General features: G+C 38.3%; 1 protein-coding gene across 9 annotated transcripts in view; it reads left to right on the forward strand.

The window, feature by feature from the left end:
- Positions 1-19222, forward strand: part of UTRN (utrophin) — a 582930-nt gene that overhangs the window by 417434 nt on the left and 146274 nt on the right. For 7 of the 9 annotated variants that reach the window (XM_042940000.1, XM_042940001.1, XM_042939999.1 and 4 more), the window contains one exon: positions 12766-12938. In XM_042940000.1, the coding sequence (XP_042795934.1) occupies positions 12766-12938 (173 nt within the window). Of the gene's footprint in view, positions 1-2990; positions 3485-12765; positions 12939-19222 lie in introns of those variants that run through there. The other 2 variants (XM_042940005.1, XM_042940006.1) reach the window with 1 other exon arrangement.

Below are 19222 nucleotides of genomic sequence, written 5' to 3' on the forward strand. Positions count from 1 at the left end.
GTGCTTGGTAAAAATAGAAATGGCCAGTGGAGATGTAAGGTGTATTACCAAGATGATATTTTGTATACAGAGTTTAAACTGAGAAAGTATTTTTATTTATAGATATCAAACAAATACATAGTAAAGTGTGTTTACAGTTATAAAAGCAATTAACTTTTATATTTTACAAGTCTCACTTCTGATGTGTCACTCGGTTATCAAAGAGAATAGTACTTTTGAATAATATATTACATTTTATCTATTTGAATTTTATAGAATATTTTTGGATTTTTACATAAATGATCAATTTGTCTTTAAAACTTTACATTTTTAATGTCAATTACATGGCAATAAAAATATTTTAGTTACCTTTCAGTGTTTACATGAGACTATAGTTACCCTATTATTAAAATTCGGTAAGAATTAACAATTTTTTCTTTTGAGTGGTTCCATATGAACCCACTGAGTATTTTTCCCCTTTTTCTCCTAAAGAGGGTGTTATCATAGCTAAATTCATCAATATCTTAGTTTTTGAGATTTTATAATTATAATTTAGGAGCCTTATTTAAGTGAGCAGAGGATGTTAGTTCTGAGACTGGGTGTCAGGCATTTGTATGGACCATCAGGGTAGCTAGTCTTTGGTACAGAGACTCTTGACTGATGGAAATTCCACCTTAGAATTCCAGGTGGGAACCTACTCCTCCCCTCTTTCTTTATCCTGGCTTCTTCTCTTCTAGCACATAGGTACCTATTATGCTTTGGGGAAAACTCCCTAATATGCAGGATGATGCTTCTTTTCCCTCATAAAGATTAGCCTTGTCTAAGGATAGAGGATATTTGGAGTTCTAATAATAACATATCATTCTTGCTCTGGTGTAAGAACCCATTAAATGTAAGACTCTACTTGAGAGAAAGACTATGGTATTTTCTGTTGTTCCACAGAGTTTTTATTTAATTCATTCTTCTGATACGTGCATGGGGGTTTGCATGTTTGCACGTGTCTCTGATCACAAGCATCCAGCACCCTGGGTGGTAGTTGGAAGTTTGCCCAGCTGAGAAAGATTGTTCTTTTTCGCTCACTCCTTTATTTATTTATTTTTTGTGGTGGTGGTGGTGCTGGTGGTTCCTTTTGTCTTGTATTTATGTAAAAAGTTTATTTGTTGCTGCTGAAAGATCTCAGCATGTGGCCTCAGAGCCCTCACAGATCAGGGTCAGCCTGGTCAGTTTCTGTATAAGTTTTTCTGCTCCATTTTGATGATTAGTCTTCATGCTGATGTCAATGCTTTTCTTTTTTTGGATACAAACTGCACAGATTAATTTTACTTATAAACTTCTGAATAATCATTAGTTTGCCACACTTGTTTCTGAAATTAATGGTGTGTGTGTATAAATCTGAATTGGGCACCTTGAGGTGAAATGCATTCTGCTAGAAATCTCATAAAGCCATTTTTCCCCTGGAGACATGTTGGTTTTATGAATAAATGATGAAAATATTTTAAAAGCTTGTTAAATTTTGTATAGATCCGCATATGTAAAACATATGCTATTGAAATACTGATATGAAAATAAGCTGGGAACGAAATGGAAATAAAAGTGGTTTGAAAATCCAAAAAAGAATAACCATATTGTATATTGTTCCCTGATAGATGTTTTTTTCTGTTGTTAATGGAATCACTTTCTCCATATGATTGACTGCTAACAATTTTGATGTTTAAGTAACTCAAATAGGCTTTTAGGAGATAACATATTCCAATTTCAGGGGTTTTTTTTTCTTTGCTCTGTGCCCTGATGCAAAACGTAAACTTAGTTATATTAAGATTAACATCATTCCATGTGTGATTGTGTCATCTTTAAAAGCATTATATATTTATGATGAAATTCTGTGCATAGCCAGAGAAATATGCTTCATCTGGACATATCTGTCAGACTTTTATTGGTATACTACATAGGTATGTAATGCAAAAGCAAAACCACATTTTTGCCTTGGAATGATGTCCATAATATCTGTGCAGAGACTATATCATTTGGAACTTTTCCTTTAAAGCAATTACACTGAAAACTTTGCAGAAGTGTTTCTGTGAGTGCCACTAATAATTTAACCTCAAAATTCAACATTGAAAGTAACTGGTTATTTACTCCCATTTTGGGTAGTTTCACTTCAGTTTTATTTCAGACATAAGCCAATTCTCCACATGAAAAGAGCCTGAGTGACTTTTGGTAGTGTCAGTGAGATAAACGCTCCTCTGAAAGTATTTTCCCCATCACTTTATTGTTAAAACCTTTCTAGAAACAATACAACTGGTCACACGTATTTTGTTTGATGGTTTGTGTCGGTGTCCTGCGCCCGCCCCCTTTTATTTTCATGGGTGGCTCCAAAGTGGAATATGGATCCCACGATCTGTTCTGGACGGAGACAACTTGAGAGATACTGCACTGCAGTTTGGGGAAGGGAGGCCTCCAGGAAGTGGGAGTGAGCTTCTCTTCAAACTGTGTGAGGGGTGGTGGAAGGGAGGATGCTGATTAAAATAATAAACAACTGCTGGAAAGAGAAGTGGATTACCACACTGCTGTCAGATCGGTGAGGGGAGCGGGGAAGCCCACGGACGCTGCCCTCCCCTGCCGCAAAGTCTGCAGAAGGGGGCCTTTCCATCTGCTGCTGGAACTTTTCTCCGGACAGATAGAACAACTTTTCAAACAACTTAGTTCTGTTGCACTGACAGCATCCCTTAGGCATAGCCTGACCTAGGGAAATGGACTGAAACTAGCTTGGTGGTTGCCATAGCAACGCAGGCTGCGGTGTCTGGGAGAGTGCAAGCCGGTGGCCTCTTGTCCCCTCTTTGGGTGTTTCTTCAGACAAGAGTACACTCCTTGCTGTTTGAACTCTACATAAGTCATGCTCTTTGAAAACTGGCTCTTTACTCAGGACTTTTTTTTTTTCTTTTTCTTTCTGAAACCAGTCTGAATGGAGGAAGTTGGTAATACTTGGCTTTTTTTTTTTTTTTTTTTTTTTTTTTTTGCCTTCTCTCATGCAAGTTTCCAGGATATAGCTTCTTTTTGCTGTGTGTAATTGAGACCAAACTCTAAGCTTGGGGCCCAGGAGAGAACAGTTGTGGGCTGCAGGTCATTAGTGAGGTGAGCAGAAGGGAATCCTGGGCTTCCCAGAGAAAAAGGAGACCATGCCAGCCTCGTGGAACACAGCTACCAGAAATTATAGAGGCAGGTCTATTCCTTGCGAACTCCGAAGTCCATGAAAAGACGGACCCACGGTGGGGTGGCTAAAATGTCCCGGCACAGGCTGCTGCTGCTTATGGACCATAGCTCAAAGGCAAGGCTTGTAAAGGATTTTACAAAGGATTTTAAAGTATAGCCAGAAAAGATACGGATTTTAGAAGTTAAAAGCTGTTGTCTGAAGGAAGTTTGCCGGAAAGATGTAGGCTTCAAGGGCTACTGGACGATGATTGGTTTGAACTTCAGTTTACGGGAATTGCTGACAAAATTTGAAAAGGTATGCAGAAAGGGGACTTCATGAATGTGCTTTTTTTCTTCCTTGTCTGTTTTTTTTTCTTAAACTCTGCATTTAGATGACAGATATTCTGTTGACTCTTTGATTATTTAATGTAATTTCTAAGGCATATTTGATTTGACATATCCTCTTTTACACGTTTTTCCAACTAAAGAGCAAATTAGCAATTCTTTCCTTTGGTCAGGAGAGCTTCTCACGATGCCTGTCAATTTTAGAATTCCACATCAGAAGAGGTCCTTTGTACTCAAGTCGACTGGTAATTTAATTGAAAGTTATTTTGGAAAGAAAAAAAGAAAACCAGCAACAACACTGGGTTTTCATGCCAAAGTCTGACTTCATCAGGCATGGGTTCTGTTTTCCATACCCCTCAGGTTTCTCTCCTTGCAGTTGGCTGAGCACTGCCTTTCCCAGCCTGCTTTCTGAAGATTCAGTTCTGAGAGTTGGGAGAAGATGCCTCCCAGTGACAAGGACCCATCCGATCTTAAACTTTTCCTTTTTTATTTCGAGTGTCTGTTTTATATGGGGAGCTCTTGCATGCACTGTGGGGCTTTCACGCTTGGATCATTAAATTTGTACTCAGTTCTTTTTTCCATAGGAAAGTTCTTGGCACACTCTAGGATTGAGCCCAGCCTGCCAAAGCTACCTTACATTTATAGTTAAACAAAACAGAGAACCTCAACGTGCTGCTCATGGGCTCCTGCCCTTCCTTAGCCTTTGGATGCCAAGCACTTATCTTCTTTCAACTTCCAGTCTTTAAAGAAAAAGAAAGAAGTGAAGTAATTTCACTATGTGCTTAAGTCAATTATTTATCAGTTGTTAGAGATGTGCTCAGTGTCTTTCACCACGAATACCCTACGGTTCCTTACGAGTACAAATATAAGCAAGACTGTATCGAGTCATTAAAGGAATAATGGGCTTTTTCTTACAAAACTACAATTGCCAGAGGAAAATGGCATAAAACCACGTCATTTGAAAAATTTAGAAGCTTTTCCAGAACAATTGCAGTCATTGCTTCCCTCCTGGTGATAGAAACAGTGTGGTGGGAAGAGTGTGGAGAAAGAAGAATTTAGCTTCTTCTGGTTGGATGCTCCCCCTGCCCCCATGTCTCCTGCACCCCGACTGTAGCACTAAGGATTGTAACACAGGACGCACTTTGACCTCTTGCTTTAATATGTTGTTAAGCACCTAAATTCCTGAGAGTAAGGATGGTTCCCAGTCAACTTGCTCACCATTTAAAAGGGGCAGAGGAGGGAGGGAATATCTTTTTTATGGCAGCTGGTAACAGCAGGTGACAAACTTTATGACCATAAAGAGGTCTGTTAGCTTGGTTTGTATAGATTTCTCTGTTTCTTCCTAAAAAGGTATAGGGCATATGTTGCATGAATAATTCATTACTTAGACCCCCCTGTGAGGCAGTAATTGTGGGCAATGGCTGGACTTTTGTATTGTAATTGCTGCCATTAGTCTTAAAAAGCCTAGGTCAGATTCCAGAGGTTAGTAACCTGCCTTAGCCTTCTGGCCATTTTATTGGCAAGGTTACAAGTTCTGGTTATATTAGTATATTTCCTCTTTTAACTCCCAAACCTTATTATCTGCCTAGTTCTTATTCTTATTTTAGTAGCTGAATTGACAGCAAAAGAAGTCTGCTGGCTTATTCCTATCAAAGCCTTGGTTTGGGATTTTTTTTTTTTTTTTTTTTTTTTTGAGACAAAGGCAAATTCAAAGAAACAATCCTGCCGCCATTCACAATCTGAAGTTCTCCGGATATGTTTATTTTTGGGTTAAACGCTTTTATGAAAACCAACGTGAGAGTTAATCTCTTTGCCATATTTCGTTTGTAGGAAGTTGCCATGCGTGAGTATATTTTTCTCCAAGTCAAGTATTTAAAAAAATCCTTTGTGTATTTTCACAAAAGCTGTCTCATATATAGCCTGTGCTGTGTTGACTCGTTGCCAGGAAAACGGGTGTTTTGGAAAGGTACCACTACCTCACACCTCTCAAATACAACTACCTACCTTCCCCCAGCTCGGAGAGCAATGATGCCATTTTTAGGGAATGATCAGGGCCTACTGCTGTAATGCAAAAGCCACACGATACAAGAATAACAGTCTTTCTATAGTTCTTTTACTCTCCATTCCCCCAGTCCTGTCTTCTTCTCGGTTTTAGGGATCTGCTTCTTGAGAGGATATGTACCTCGGTGGTGATGTCACGCTTCTCATGTCCGTAGTTGAAATGCTTCAGTCTGCGGTTTAGGTTGTCATAGGAAAAAGGTAACTTTGCTATGCTCCTGAAGCCCTTTCAGGCTTTAAGAACCCTAGGGTCCAAAGATGCGATGTGGTGGGTCTTTCAATGATGGTTAATCCGAAAACTTGTAGACTGATCAGATAATTGAAATTTCCAAATGACTGCAGACCTTCCCTGTAACTTCAAGGCAGCAGTTTGTGAAATTGAAAGGGGGTATTCTGGTTGATGTTTTTGAATTTTAGAGAAATTCAGTGGTTTTTTGATTTATATTGTGTATCTGTTCATACACAAGTGTTTGGCACATGATTGAGTTCTGTAATATGGTTATCTAGTCCCAAAATGGGTGGTGCCAGGATTGATTTTCTAGCATAGGCAGATTACACTTGGTACTCATTCCTAATCTCTTAGAACCAGAAAAGGCAATGCGGAGCATCCCTGGGAATCCAGAAGGCAGGAGATATTCTCTATTGTTCCCTCCAGGTGACAGCTCACGAAGGATCGGGAGATCCCACCTGATGGAAACCATGTGTACCCCATAGTGGTCCTTAAGAGGAGGTTGAGACTGGAACTTCTTTCCAAGGGAGGATGACCTTGTGGCAGGATATGCCTGCCAGAAAGCAGGACCTTGTCATCTAACCAAGTGATGAAGGAGGAGCCCCAAGCAGGCTCCAAGCTGTCAGCGCAGAGCCCAACACGAGGCTCGAACCCATGAACTCTGAGATCATGACCTGAGCTGCAGTCGGGCACTTACCGACTGTGCCACCCAGGCGCCACCACAATGTTTAGTTGTAAAACAAATGTGTTCTTGAAGACACAGCAAACTTCCACTTTCAAGGTCTATTCATGTGTTCAACAGTTAGTAAATAGTTATTAAGTGTGTGGTACGTACCAGGCACTGGGCTGAGTTCATGGATGGAGTGGAGAATAGGTTAGACATGCCCTCCTTGAGCTTATGACTTAGTGGGAGGAAAATCAAACCTTAAACACAAAGTGTTCACTACAGTGTGTGATGCGGCAAATGGAGATAGCTATGAGAGTAACAGGTAGGCCTAGTCTACTCCAGGAACAGATAAGTCTTTTCTGGAGAAATTATATTTAAACTGGGACTTAAAAGATGGGTTTGAAGTTAATGTAGGGAAATGTGTATTGGGGAAGAAATTGAGAGGTTTCTGGGCCATAGGACAGATCAGTAGGTGAGGACTTGGGTGCTCCAGGATTATAGTTTTAAACATTTAACATGCAATAATCTTTAGGTTTTCAAACCTGTTCAATTTTGATTATACCATCTGACTTGGGGAATTAAGGTGGGGCAGTAATTTGGCCACATGAAACATTTCACAACTGCTCCTAAGAACCTTATGTTCGTATTGTCAACCAAAACTGTGTACTCCAGGAGGAAGGCCACTGTATTTTAATTCACCAGGACTTTAATATGTTTCAGTAACAACCTGGTATAGATTCAAGGATTTGGAACACCTTTGGGTTATGAAAGGTATTTTGATTCATAGCAGTGTTTGCTCTGTTTGAATTTACAATGTAGATTGTTTATTGATTCTTTATCGTTGCAAGTGACTTGTTCAAATTCTCTTGGAAGGGCAGCTAATTGTGGGCTTGTTCCACTAAGTTATTCAGCTTTTCTCCTACTCCGTTCTAACATATTTATAATCATAGATAATGGGATAAGAACATTACTGGCATTGATTTCTTTATAAATGCTGCTGTAGACCAGGCAATACTACTTTCTATTGTCTGTCAAATGTGATTCCATGATTATTAATAGAGTGATTAAAATCTATGAGATTTGTTGTTGAAAGCAAATGTAGTCTATAAATAATTCATTGAATAATTTAATGAAATTAATCATAATAATTAGTTGAATAATTAATTTCAATTACTATCCCAGAAGCTTCACAAAAGCCTCAAAGCATATTTACATATCATGTATGTAAATTTGATGATATTTTTTGGTTGTTATGTTATTTCTTGGTGATATCTGACTTGTTAAAAAAAAAGTCATGATTCCTCATTTCAAATCCTAAAGCTGTGGCAACAACAATCCCACTGAGTTCCTGTTAATCATTCCCAAACTGTCTCTGAATTCCAGTCTTGTTTTTGAAAGGAACAGTGGATTTCTTTTCCCCTAATGCTTAACCTTGTTGATTTAGCCTGAGACTTGGGATATGGTAGGGAGATCGTTGCTGACCTCACTCCTTCACCTTCAGGAAAGGGGTCAGGACTCCTTCAGAGAAAACATTGCTGTGGCCATGTAGGGTTAGGTAAATATGCCATATGAAAATAAACCAAAATTATGTTAACAAGGTCTGAAGAGGATGAATCTATTCTAACACCAGTTCAGTTGTTGAAGACTTTCTGGGGGCACTATATTCTTAATCTCTGTTTCCTATCAGAGGGTTCAAGCAGTTCTGTTTATTAAAATCTAAAGAAACTGTTTTGCTGACATGGTTATAGCCACTACTGGATTATAGAACATTATAAAGAAGTAAAATGTATGTGACATACAGTTATAAGTGTTGTCATATAATATCTCTGTGGGTTAGATAATTAGAGAAATGTCCAGGTAAGGGCAAAATTGGTATGAAAATATCAGTTATTAAATAAGCAACTAAATAAATATTTTCCTTACTTAGGAGGTTAATTTTGACCTGGGTAGTGGGTGTTGCGTACAAGAAACTAATTGGTGAATCTCTCTGAACTTTGTTGTCATCTTCTGGAAGGCTGTGCTGACAGTGTGTGTGCATCTTATGCTTTTGATGATGTTTTCCTATGTTGTCATCTTAGTCTAACCCCTGGTTTCCTAACTTTGTACATTATGCTTACGTTGTTAGAAAGTATGTTTCGAGGGAATCCTTAAAGATCTGTTCTGTCTTGTTTTTAAATGCGAGTTCAGCTGCTTGAAAACTTTGCTTTTGGCCTCTCTGTGCACATGACCAGCTTATGTTAAATGCCTGGAAGAACATTGCTTTCTGCTTCTACATGGATTACCTTCCCATAACTAATTATCAATAACTATTTTGTGCTGCTTAATGTTCAGAATGGCTTGTAGGTGACAGAGGTACGCATTAATAGGGCAAGTCCCCCAGCTGTGCAGTGAGAGTAAAACCTCCTTCATGGAATTTCAATTTATTTTAGCATTTGGTGCTACATTAGGGTCATGATCTAACAGCCTCCCGTGCTGGCATCTTGATTTTAAAGCCAGTGCATCATTGCACAATCATCTGTGAAGGAACATGATGCATTAACTGCAGGTAATTCTAAATTTCCAGTGAAAGAATAGGCAGGGCTTTGCAGTACAAGCTTCTAAATAATTTTAGTTCCCATGTTAAATATTTTAAATGAAGAGATTAAACAAAATGATTACTGCACTCCCTTCCAACTGTTGATTATGTGAGTTTCCTTGGTATTATAGTAGCTAATCTGCCAGTCAATTAAGGTGAACTTAATGCTTTCATTCATGCATTTATACATTTGTCTGTCTACCTAGCTGTGTCTATTTCAAGTTAGGCTAATGCTGTGTAACAGACTGTGAAGAATACAGAAGAAATAGTAAGGTGATTTTTATGATTTTAGGAGCTTTTAATATATTTGGCCAGATAAATATACCACCAATTGTCAGTAAAACAAAATAATGTATGCTCATTTTCTTTGCTTTCTGGTTGTTGATTTTCTTCCTAACTTTTGTGGAGGCTCAGGTGTGGAAGGGTTTTTCACATACTGAAAGTTGCATTCCAACATGAATATAGGATGACTGGTAGTGCTCTTAACCAGAACTTGATGAAAATACCTGCAGTCGTTGGCCAGTGAAGGAGTTATGTTTTACTCCATCTGTCTTTGTGGCTGGGTTGGGAAAGGCATCACCTGGTTGGATACGAGGAGCCAAAGGTGCTTTGTGTTCTTGGTATGCAGATTTGCTGATTTTGTTGAATACTTTTGTGAAACTTAAAAAAAAAAACTTGGGGCGCCTGGGTGGCTCAGTCGGTTGAGCGTCCTACTTTGGCTCACGGCATGGTCTTGCAGTTTGCAAGTTCGAGCCCCGCGTCGAGCTCTGTGCTAACAAAAAGCTCAGAGCCTGGAGCCTGCTTCAGATTCTGTGTGTGTGTGTCTCTCTCTCCCACTCCCCTGCTCATGCTCTGCCTCTCTCTGTCTCTCAAAAATAAATAAATGTTAAAAAAATTTAAAGTTAAAAGAATTAATAAAACTGTATGTGGATCTTAATGCACTTCTGTCTTCCTACTTCTCTTGGCTATGAAAGGAAGCAAATATATCAGGCTACTTTAGGAAGTAGTGGTTTGAAGTCTCCTTGTGGTTTTGCTTGTGATTTGTGTGTAGGTCTAGTCCACTGACAGTAGTTTTTAGGAACTGATACAGCAAATTTGAGTCCAGATTCACTTTGGCCATAGAGAGCAAAGAGATGCCTTGCTCACTGTGTCGTTTGGCTTCTTGAGAAAGATGGCTATCATGCATATATAGAGCATGATCTTTTAATATATCTCTTTCGATGTCTTGAAATGCATTTCAGGACACAAAAGTAAAACAGTTACATCCTAAAGGATAAGAACTAGGTTCAGAAGTTGACACCAAAGAACCTTTCAATAGAACTTGCCTTACCTTTTACTTTTTTCACCGAGAATTTCTCTTTGAAGCATTCCAAACTGAAATTATAATGAGATTGCCATTTTACGTGCATGATGTTGTCCAACCTGAGCACCTTGAATCCGTATCTGGCTCCATCCCCTGGTCCCCTGTTGGTGTCTGCTCTGCACTCTGTGGAATAGAGGTGCTAGTGAAATGCCCAGGAGCCAACAGTGTCAGAGTTTTTGTTTGGTAGTGAGCCCCAATTCTGGGCGTACCCAGATCACACTTTGCAGGTGAACCTGATTTGGCTTTGTCACTAGGGTAAGATAACCCCAGAGACCAACAGGCTTGCAAATTTGGACCATACGTTTTGCAGAAGCTGTCCATCAGACTCTGTGTTCATCTCTCCCCCTCCTCATATCTGACCCTATTAATGTCATGTTAGACACCACAAATCTCAGAAATTATAATACATCATTTCTGCCCTTCGTGTAGAAATGATAACTTCCTACCATGCTTATTAGAGTACTGAGGTGCAAAAGGCCTTTCCACGTGTCCTTCTGGTTAGTCTAGATCTGTAGATGTTTAAAAAACAATCTTTTAGATCCCGACCTCTAAGTGTTGGTTCTTGATGGATTGCTAATCAGGAGTGAGTTCTAAATTAATGAAAGCATTCTGAGTATTCAACGAATTTCTATTTAATTTTTCATCATATTCATTTGGAATTGGAAAACTTAAGAGTGAGGCCTATAAAGGAAAACTGAAGATGAGAAAGGTAATAATACTATGGAATTTAAGAATTTATTCTCCTTTTACTAATTCAGATTTATGACCTGAAATAATTTTTTAATTTCTGTAGTAAGTTGCCTTAATAGTCATTACTAGCTAATGCCATGGAGACTCACCGCACACCTTCATGGCCCCCTCAGGTTCTTGTTTTTCTGTTTTTAAGTCCACACTCATTCATTGGATGGGAGTGGTTGTCACACTAGAGTTAGGTACAACTAGCTTGCTTTCATTTTATTCAGGAAGAAAAGATGATTGCCAAATGAATACAGATAATTGTGTTGACAGCTTTATAGTGGAGAGTATTAAAAATTGATAAAGACCTGTGTATTTATTTTTTTAATGTTTATTTATTTATTTTGAGAGAATGCATGCACGTGTGAGTGGGGGAGGGGCAGGGAGCGTGGGGAGAGAGAATCTCAAGCAGGTTCTGTGCTATCAGTACAGAGCCTGTTGTGGGGCTCGATCCCACAAACTGTGAGATCATGACCTGGGCTGAAATCAAGAGTTGGACGCTTAACTGACTGTACCACCCAGGTGATCTTACACTGTGTATTTCAAATTTTAAATTTATTATATTTATCTAATTACCAAAAGAAACCCTGTTTTTGTAAAAAAAAAAAAAAAAAAAAAGGAAACTCAGAAGTGTAAAGAAAAAACCAAAATCACATTTAAGTTTCTTGTACAGAGATTATACTATTTTGATGTTTCTTACAGTTTTTTGATGTATGTGTGTACAATGATGAACAAAAACATATGCTAATTTAAACACCTACTTTTAAAATTAAATTAACATCATAATATATAGTTTTCTATCCTTTATTTTTAAACTTAATATTATATACCATTAATGTATTATGATAGCTTCCACTGTTTTACTTTAAAAATAATTAGCGTAGTAAATGTGTTTATACATAAATCTTCCTAGGATAGGTAATCTCAACAATTTTAAGGCTTTTTATACAGATTGTGAAAATGCTTTTTCAAAGTCTGAACCAGTTTTTATTACTAATTTATAATCATTCTTATTTACTTTATACTGAAACTTAGAAAAATAATTTTCTGTTTAACAGAAATATTATTTTGCCAATTTTATTTCTTAATGGGAATAAACGTTTTTATGAAAATATTCATTTAAAATTTTAGAAATAAACTATTAAGTTGGAAGGACAAACTATTAAGTTTGTCTAAATGAGAGAAGAATAGGTAAAATTATGTAATATCTGTGTAAAACATCATATTTTGAGGGCATTTTTGCCTGTGTATAAAGGGGAAAGAGAATCTGGGTATTAGGTAGTGTTCAGTGATTTGGTGATAATAATTATATAAAATTTCAAAAATTTCTTACGAATCTGAAATACTGACATCTAACAAACTGGTACATGAAATTTAGATTATAATACATTGTGTTTTTAAGAACTGGGGAGATCAATATATTGAAGATTTAAAGGCTATTGTTTTCAGTGTAAGAATTGTGGAAACACTTGAATTTGTTATTATCATTTAAAGTTAATTTAACTTTTGCTTAAAAATAACTCATCTGTTGAATATAAAGAAATAAAGTTCTGTATAGCAACCCTAAGGGACTGTTGACGCTAATACCTAACATTTGCATTATCTCTTTGCTCTTTTCTCTTTAGGACATCCAGGCAGAAATTGATGCACATAATGACATATTTAAAAGCATTGATGGAAACAGGCAGAAGATGGTAAAAGCTTTGGGAAATTCTGAAGAGGCTACAATGCTTCAACATCGACTAGATGATATGAACCAAAGATGGAATGACTTGAAAGCAAAATCTGCCAGCATCAGGTCAGAATAGTCAATATCAAAATAAAAAATGATGGGGGAGGGAGATTTTTATGATTTTAGTCTATCAGAGAATGAACAGGAAGCCCTACCACCATGCTATTTTCTCAGAAGTAGTTTAAGATCTAAATGCAGGAGCACCTGGCTGGCTCAGTCGATAGAACACAAGACTCTTGATCTCGGGGTTGTAAGTTTGAGCCCCATGTTGGGTATAGAGATTACTTAAAAATAAAATCTTGGAAAAAAATAGAAAAAAAGATATAAATGCAAAAAGTTTTTTTTTTTTTTTTAAGTTACAGTTTTAGCTACATTTATATCCAGGGCCCTCTGCCAACTGTTCTTCACTATTCACAAATTTGCAAATCATATTTTAAATTTAATTATACTAATAGGAATAATGTTACCAATACTTGCTTGTTGAGTGTTTACCTTGACCAAGTACTATGTTAGCATCTTCATAAACATTGTTTAGTACTCAAAATATCCCAGTAGGTGAATAGTAAAATTCTTTCTTACATGAAGAAACAGAGGCTTAATGAATATATGGAACTCGAGAAGTTTTTGAGCTAACAAGTTCCAAGCCAGGATTTTTTTTAACATGAAGTTTATTGTCAAATTGGTTTCCATACAGCACCCAGTGCTCATCCCAACAGGTGCCCTCCTCAATGCCCATTGCCAGCTTTCCCCTTCCTCCCACCCTCCATCAACCCTCAGTTTATTCTCAGTTTTTAAGAGTCTCTTACGGTTTGCCTCCCTCCCTCTCTAACTTTTTATTTTCCCCTTCCCCCCACCCATGGTCTTCTGTTAAGTTTCTCAGGATCCACATAAGAGTGAAAACATATGGTATCTGTCTTTCTCTGTATGACTTATTTCACTTAGCATAACACTCTCCAGTTCCATCCACGTTGCTACAAAAGGCTGTATTTCATTCTTTCTCATTGCCAAGTAGTATTCCATTGTATATATAAACCACAACTTCTTTATCCATTCATCAGTTGATCCAAGCTAGGATTTGAATCCAGATCTTTATGACTTTTGGCAGTGAATGTTTTGCTTCATTATGCTAGTTGTATGTCCAATTAGAAAATGTATTTATAGAAATTAAATATAGCTCATGGACACTGAAGTAGAAAACTGATGATTCGTGTCTGCCTTTGTAGAGAGTAAAATAAGGATGAATTTGAAGACTAGGATACCGACGAGGAAAGGACCCTGAGAAAATATGTAGTGTGACAATTATTAATGCTGTTGGGAGTCTGGAATTACATTTAATGGATGGTGACCAGTACCCAACTGGATATGAGGTTAGAGGAAACTGACTGAGAACATGCTACTGAGCAAAGATCCAAAGAGGAATTTTGGTAGAAAGACCTAGATTTTGCATTTGGGTCAGTTTCTTTTAAGGTTCAGAAACTGTATGATGTTTTGAAAAATGTACATCCTTAAACAAAATGATCTTAAGTTTGACTCTCTGATTTTGCAATTTACTTACTGATCTTAGACAAGTTGCTCCATTTCTCTGATCCTTAGTTTTCTCATTTACAAAATCAAAATATAAATATTTAATCCACATGATTGCTCTGAAGATTGAATGGGATATTCTGATAGTTCCTTAACCTAGGTAAAGCCCGTCTAATATAGCATCTAGTTGATTTTTACTTATGTAAAGGGACTCAGTGGCTCTGCTTCATCTGGTTTCTGATTTCATAGAACAAGTTCACAGAGAGTAGAAATATTTAGTGATGATTTGTTGTGAATAAGCTTGAAAAAAATTTTTTTTTCTAAAGAGGTATCCTGAAAGGTTGTTACTCTTCTGGGTCTCATAGAGGGAGATTCACACTTCTTTTTATTCTTACAGAAGGGGGTAGTTTAGCATGACCATGGCAGCCTGTGTGTAAAGGTACTCTTGGAGATTATGTCAGCATCTGCCAACTACTTTTTTTCAATAAGAGAGGAAAATTTGGGAATATTGTATAGTGACAGAATATACTTATTTAAGATTGAGTTTTCTACTGTCCAGATTCCATTGGGTTGCAACTTTATGTTTCCTGTAAATAAAAATTTTAAAAAATGATTTAAAATGTTAACTCTCATGAAAAACATTCACTGAGGTTCTAGCAAAACCAACATCTAGTCTAACAAGTGAAAAGCCACAGGGCTGTTCCTGGTGAAGACTGTCCACGTGGTGCTGGAATTTTGAGAATTTGGAGGATGGGTTCCTTAGGAAGGAACATTTAAGGGACACCTGGGTGGTTCAGTTGGCTAAGTATCTGACTCTTGGTTTTGGCTTAGGTCATGATCTCATGGTCTGTGAGTTTAAACCCTGTGTTGGGCTGTGTGCAAACAGTACTGAGCCTACTTGGGATTCTCTCTCTCTTCCCCTCTCTTTCTGCCCCTCCTCCCTTCTAAATAAATAAATAAGTAAATAAATAACTTACTTACTTAAAAATTTAAAAAGAAAACAGGAATTTAATGAAGGCCTACATCATAAACAGATTATTCCAAATGGAAAGCTACAGACAAAAAAATTCTTTGGCCTTTGATAGATGCTATTCATATCAAATCACATTTTTTTCTAACTGGGAAAGAAAGAGCTCTTAAACTACTGTTGGAATATTAAATAAATCTAATAAATAATGCTATTTTTAGAAGATGGGAGAGTAAGTTTTTGCCAGTGGACTTCTGCATCAAGATAGATCATATATTCCAGTAAAGTGTGTTATTAATATAATAATGAATTAAAATAACTTTTAGCCACATTATCCACCTCTGGGGATTCAGGTCTTTTCTTTTCAAGTATTTAATAAGAATAAGCTTCTGTGTTTAAGGCACATCATGTGTTCTGTGTTGCAAATCACAAATAAGATATGAGTCCTAAGGGACTTCCAGGTCTGTCCAGGTTAAGGTGGGTTCAGTGAAGGGAATGGTTAACTTTTACTTCAGAGGCTTCATAAAAGAGGCAGTTATTAAACTGAGCCTTGAAAGGTGTATAGTTATTCCCTGGATGGAAGGAGTCAGTCCTGGAGAAGGACATGTCAGTGGGAGGCTTGACATAACACTGTTTTCATGGAGCAGTTAAGACGTTCAGTCTGGCTAAGACTAGAATTTGCTGTTGGTGTGGAGGGGAAAGACTGTGGCCAGAAGAAAACAGATGGAGAGAGAAGTGAGACACACGCGTGAAACAGCTGTGTGCACCGTGCTCATTCCTCTGGTAGTGGAATTTGAAAACCTTTAGGTGACATGATTAGATGTGAGGTTTGGAAAGATCCCTCCCACATGTCTGTGGAGGATGCTTTATTAGATTAGTGTAGTTCTGAAGACAAGGAGAGCCGCTAACAGACCTGTTCAGTATCCAGGACAGGGAAGGGAGACTGAACAGGTACTCGGTTCATGTTGTTGAAGGACTAGTGAGACATCCAGAAACAAATCACCATTGGATGGCCATCTCTTCAAAAGAGAGCTATAAGCAAAATAAAGAAATGGTGAGATGGGGAGCATCCAGATAGAGGAGGCATATAAGCATTGTGAGCAGGCAAGAGGGTGAAAAGTTAGGAGACGGCACAGCAAAGAATCCCAGAAAACCATTAAATATAAGAGATAGGTGAAGGAAAGGAAAGCCAGCAAAGGATCCTGAGAAGTGGGTGGACTTGAGGAGAGGAGAATCAGGAGTGTTGTCACGAGCCAAGGGAGGAGGGGTTTTGAAGGGAAGGGCATGGTTAGTGGTGCTGACAGCTGAGGGAGTGGAGGGAGATCAGGGCTGCAGAGGCAGGTGGAATGAGAGGAGCTTTGGTGACTCTTTGCTGGGACAGAGTTTCCATTGAGGTGAAAGTCGATGTCAAGAGGACAAAAGGGTCAGGATGGGAAGTGGAGAAGTGGAAACAGAGCTAGTCTGCACAGTCTCATTTTCTCAATCAGCTCTGCTGTGAAGGGAAGGGGGAGAGAGACCACACTGCTATAACTATGTTATTACATAACAGCTTTGTAAATATATAATAACTGAAGGACTATATCTACACCTATATTCGCTAGTCTGTGCTTTCATATGGACCAGATATGCTTCACTAAAGAAGTAAATGATACATTCTTCATTTTTAACTTTGAAAAATAGGCAAAAGAAATTATATTCACATTCATTATTACTTGGGTATTTACAAAAGGTGTATATTTCTTCATATAAGTATATATAAATCTGTAACTATATGTGGTGATGAATGTCAACTGGACGTACTGTGGTAATCATTTGGCAATAGGTACCTTTATTGAATCATTGTGTCGTGCACCTGAAAGGAATATAGTGTTATGTGTTAATTATATCTTAATTAAAAGAAAGATAAAACAGTTTCTTAAGGAAGATAGAAGTTTATTATACTCAGTAGCAGACCTTCATACAGGAAGCACACGTTGGAGAGAAATGGCGCAGGATAGCGTTTAGTCATGTTAGACCATGGAGCTACCCTGTCTCGGTTCATTCACTGGCTTTGCCACTTAGCAGCTGTGCCACTGTGGGCAGGTTACTTAGCCAATATGTGTTTCCTCGTGTGTCAGATCGGGATAATAAGAGTACTTTCCTTATAGGCTCATCATGAATATATCATTTAATTAGCCTAAGTAAAGTGCCTAAAACAGCGGAACACTGTTTGTAATGGTTAACTATTATTATTATTTTTTTTATGGATTACCATTCTGTGTGGTACTAATTTAGTTCAAAAAACATAGAAATTCTCCCTACTTAATTTTTGTCTCAGTCATTAATATTGGGAATTTCTGAGAAGGTCCCCCAACAAATGGTATACGTCTGTCCTGGCTGGATTCTGAACAAATAAGAAACAAAAATATGTCCAAGAGAGAACAACAGTGTTGTTAATTGCTGATACAGAGGCCAGGTTGGACGGGGTGGCCTTAGAGAGAGGGCTCAGTGGAGGTAGCCTGTTAGCTGAACCCCAGAATGAGACAGCGTTACCAGCGGTCACCAGGCAAGGTGGCTGCCCAAGGGAGAAACCCTACGCAGAAGAGTGGGGAGGAGCTCAGTCTGCAGTCCTGTTCTCAAGAGGCAAGGGTGGGCAGAGCTCAGCATCCAGTTGTTCCCCAGATTGGTGAATCAGGTTCCTCACTGCACCTGTACAGGGACTGAGAGAGTCAAGAGTCAGAGAAGACGTCACGAGTGTGCTCAATGAGAAAGTGCCTTCCCGTGGGGCTGGGTGGGAAAGTGTTCTCCTTAACAAATATGGAGAGGGGACCTATATCCCAGCCACCTGCCTCTTTCAAGTCCTTATTGAAGGTGATACCTGTGGGTCACACTGTGAATTTCTGCTCCTTTATTCTTCCCTCCTGTTCCTTTCAATCACAGCCTACCCTTACCCTGGCTTCTCTTGGGAACAAATTCTGTTGTATTTTTAATATTTCTATAAACTCTTCTACCACTTTTCCATATACTTGAAGGTTGGCTTTCCCCTCAATTGCCCACTTCACTTAAAACTCTCTTTGATAGAGGGTAATTTTCCCATTTTCCTCACCTGGCAGCTGGTGGGAATATTCTGAGTCTTTAATAACTGCTGGAGACACCAAACAACCAGAATGCCAGCCGGAAACTTCCAGTATGGCACGTGCAGACACACGGGCTGAACAGGAGCCCTGACACCCAGGGATAAGAAAGAAGTTGACACCTCCTTGTTATATTTTAGGCATTGCCACTCCATCTCAACAGCTTCTCCTCAGAAGTGAATACATCTATTATTCTACCCTCTACCATCTCATTCCTGCTTCCTCCGGAACTGTAAGACACTCCTCTACTTTCCTCATTGATTTGAGCATCTGACTTCCCTTTTATTCTTCATCTCTTTCTCAGCTATCATCCTGGGGGTCGGTACCCATATTGATGATATTTTTTCTATTTTGACTTCCAAGTTTCTTCTTACTTTGTCTATAAAAGCCTTTGTCCCTCTTCCTAAGTCTCACAGACCTGGCCATACCTGGGACTCAGTTGATGTCCTGTGTTATCTTGGCATCCCCGAGATGATTGATCTGCAGGAGACCAAGGACAGACCATTCTCCAGAGCACACATCTTATTTTACTATATTCCACCTGGCCATGTGCAACAGAATGCCACTGGTCTCGCCATGTTAATTAGAGAAGAGCCCTCTGTTGTATCAAATAGGAATCATTTGCAACATCATTGGTAAATCAGCTGTCCTTCAAATTAAAATTATGGCCCCAGTGAGGAGGGTATCTTTCATCAGCTTATTATATACCAGGACCATCTATAGATTTTTACCTAACTTTGTATTTT

Source organism: Panthera leo, chromosome B2, assembly GCF_018350215.1.
Source record: "Panthera leo isolate Ple1 chromosome B2, P.leo_Ple1_pat1.1, whole genome shotgun sequence".
NCBI classification, from domain to species: domain Eukaryota; kingdom Metazoa; phylum Chordata; class Mammalia; order Carnivora; family Felidae; genus Panthera; species Panthera leo.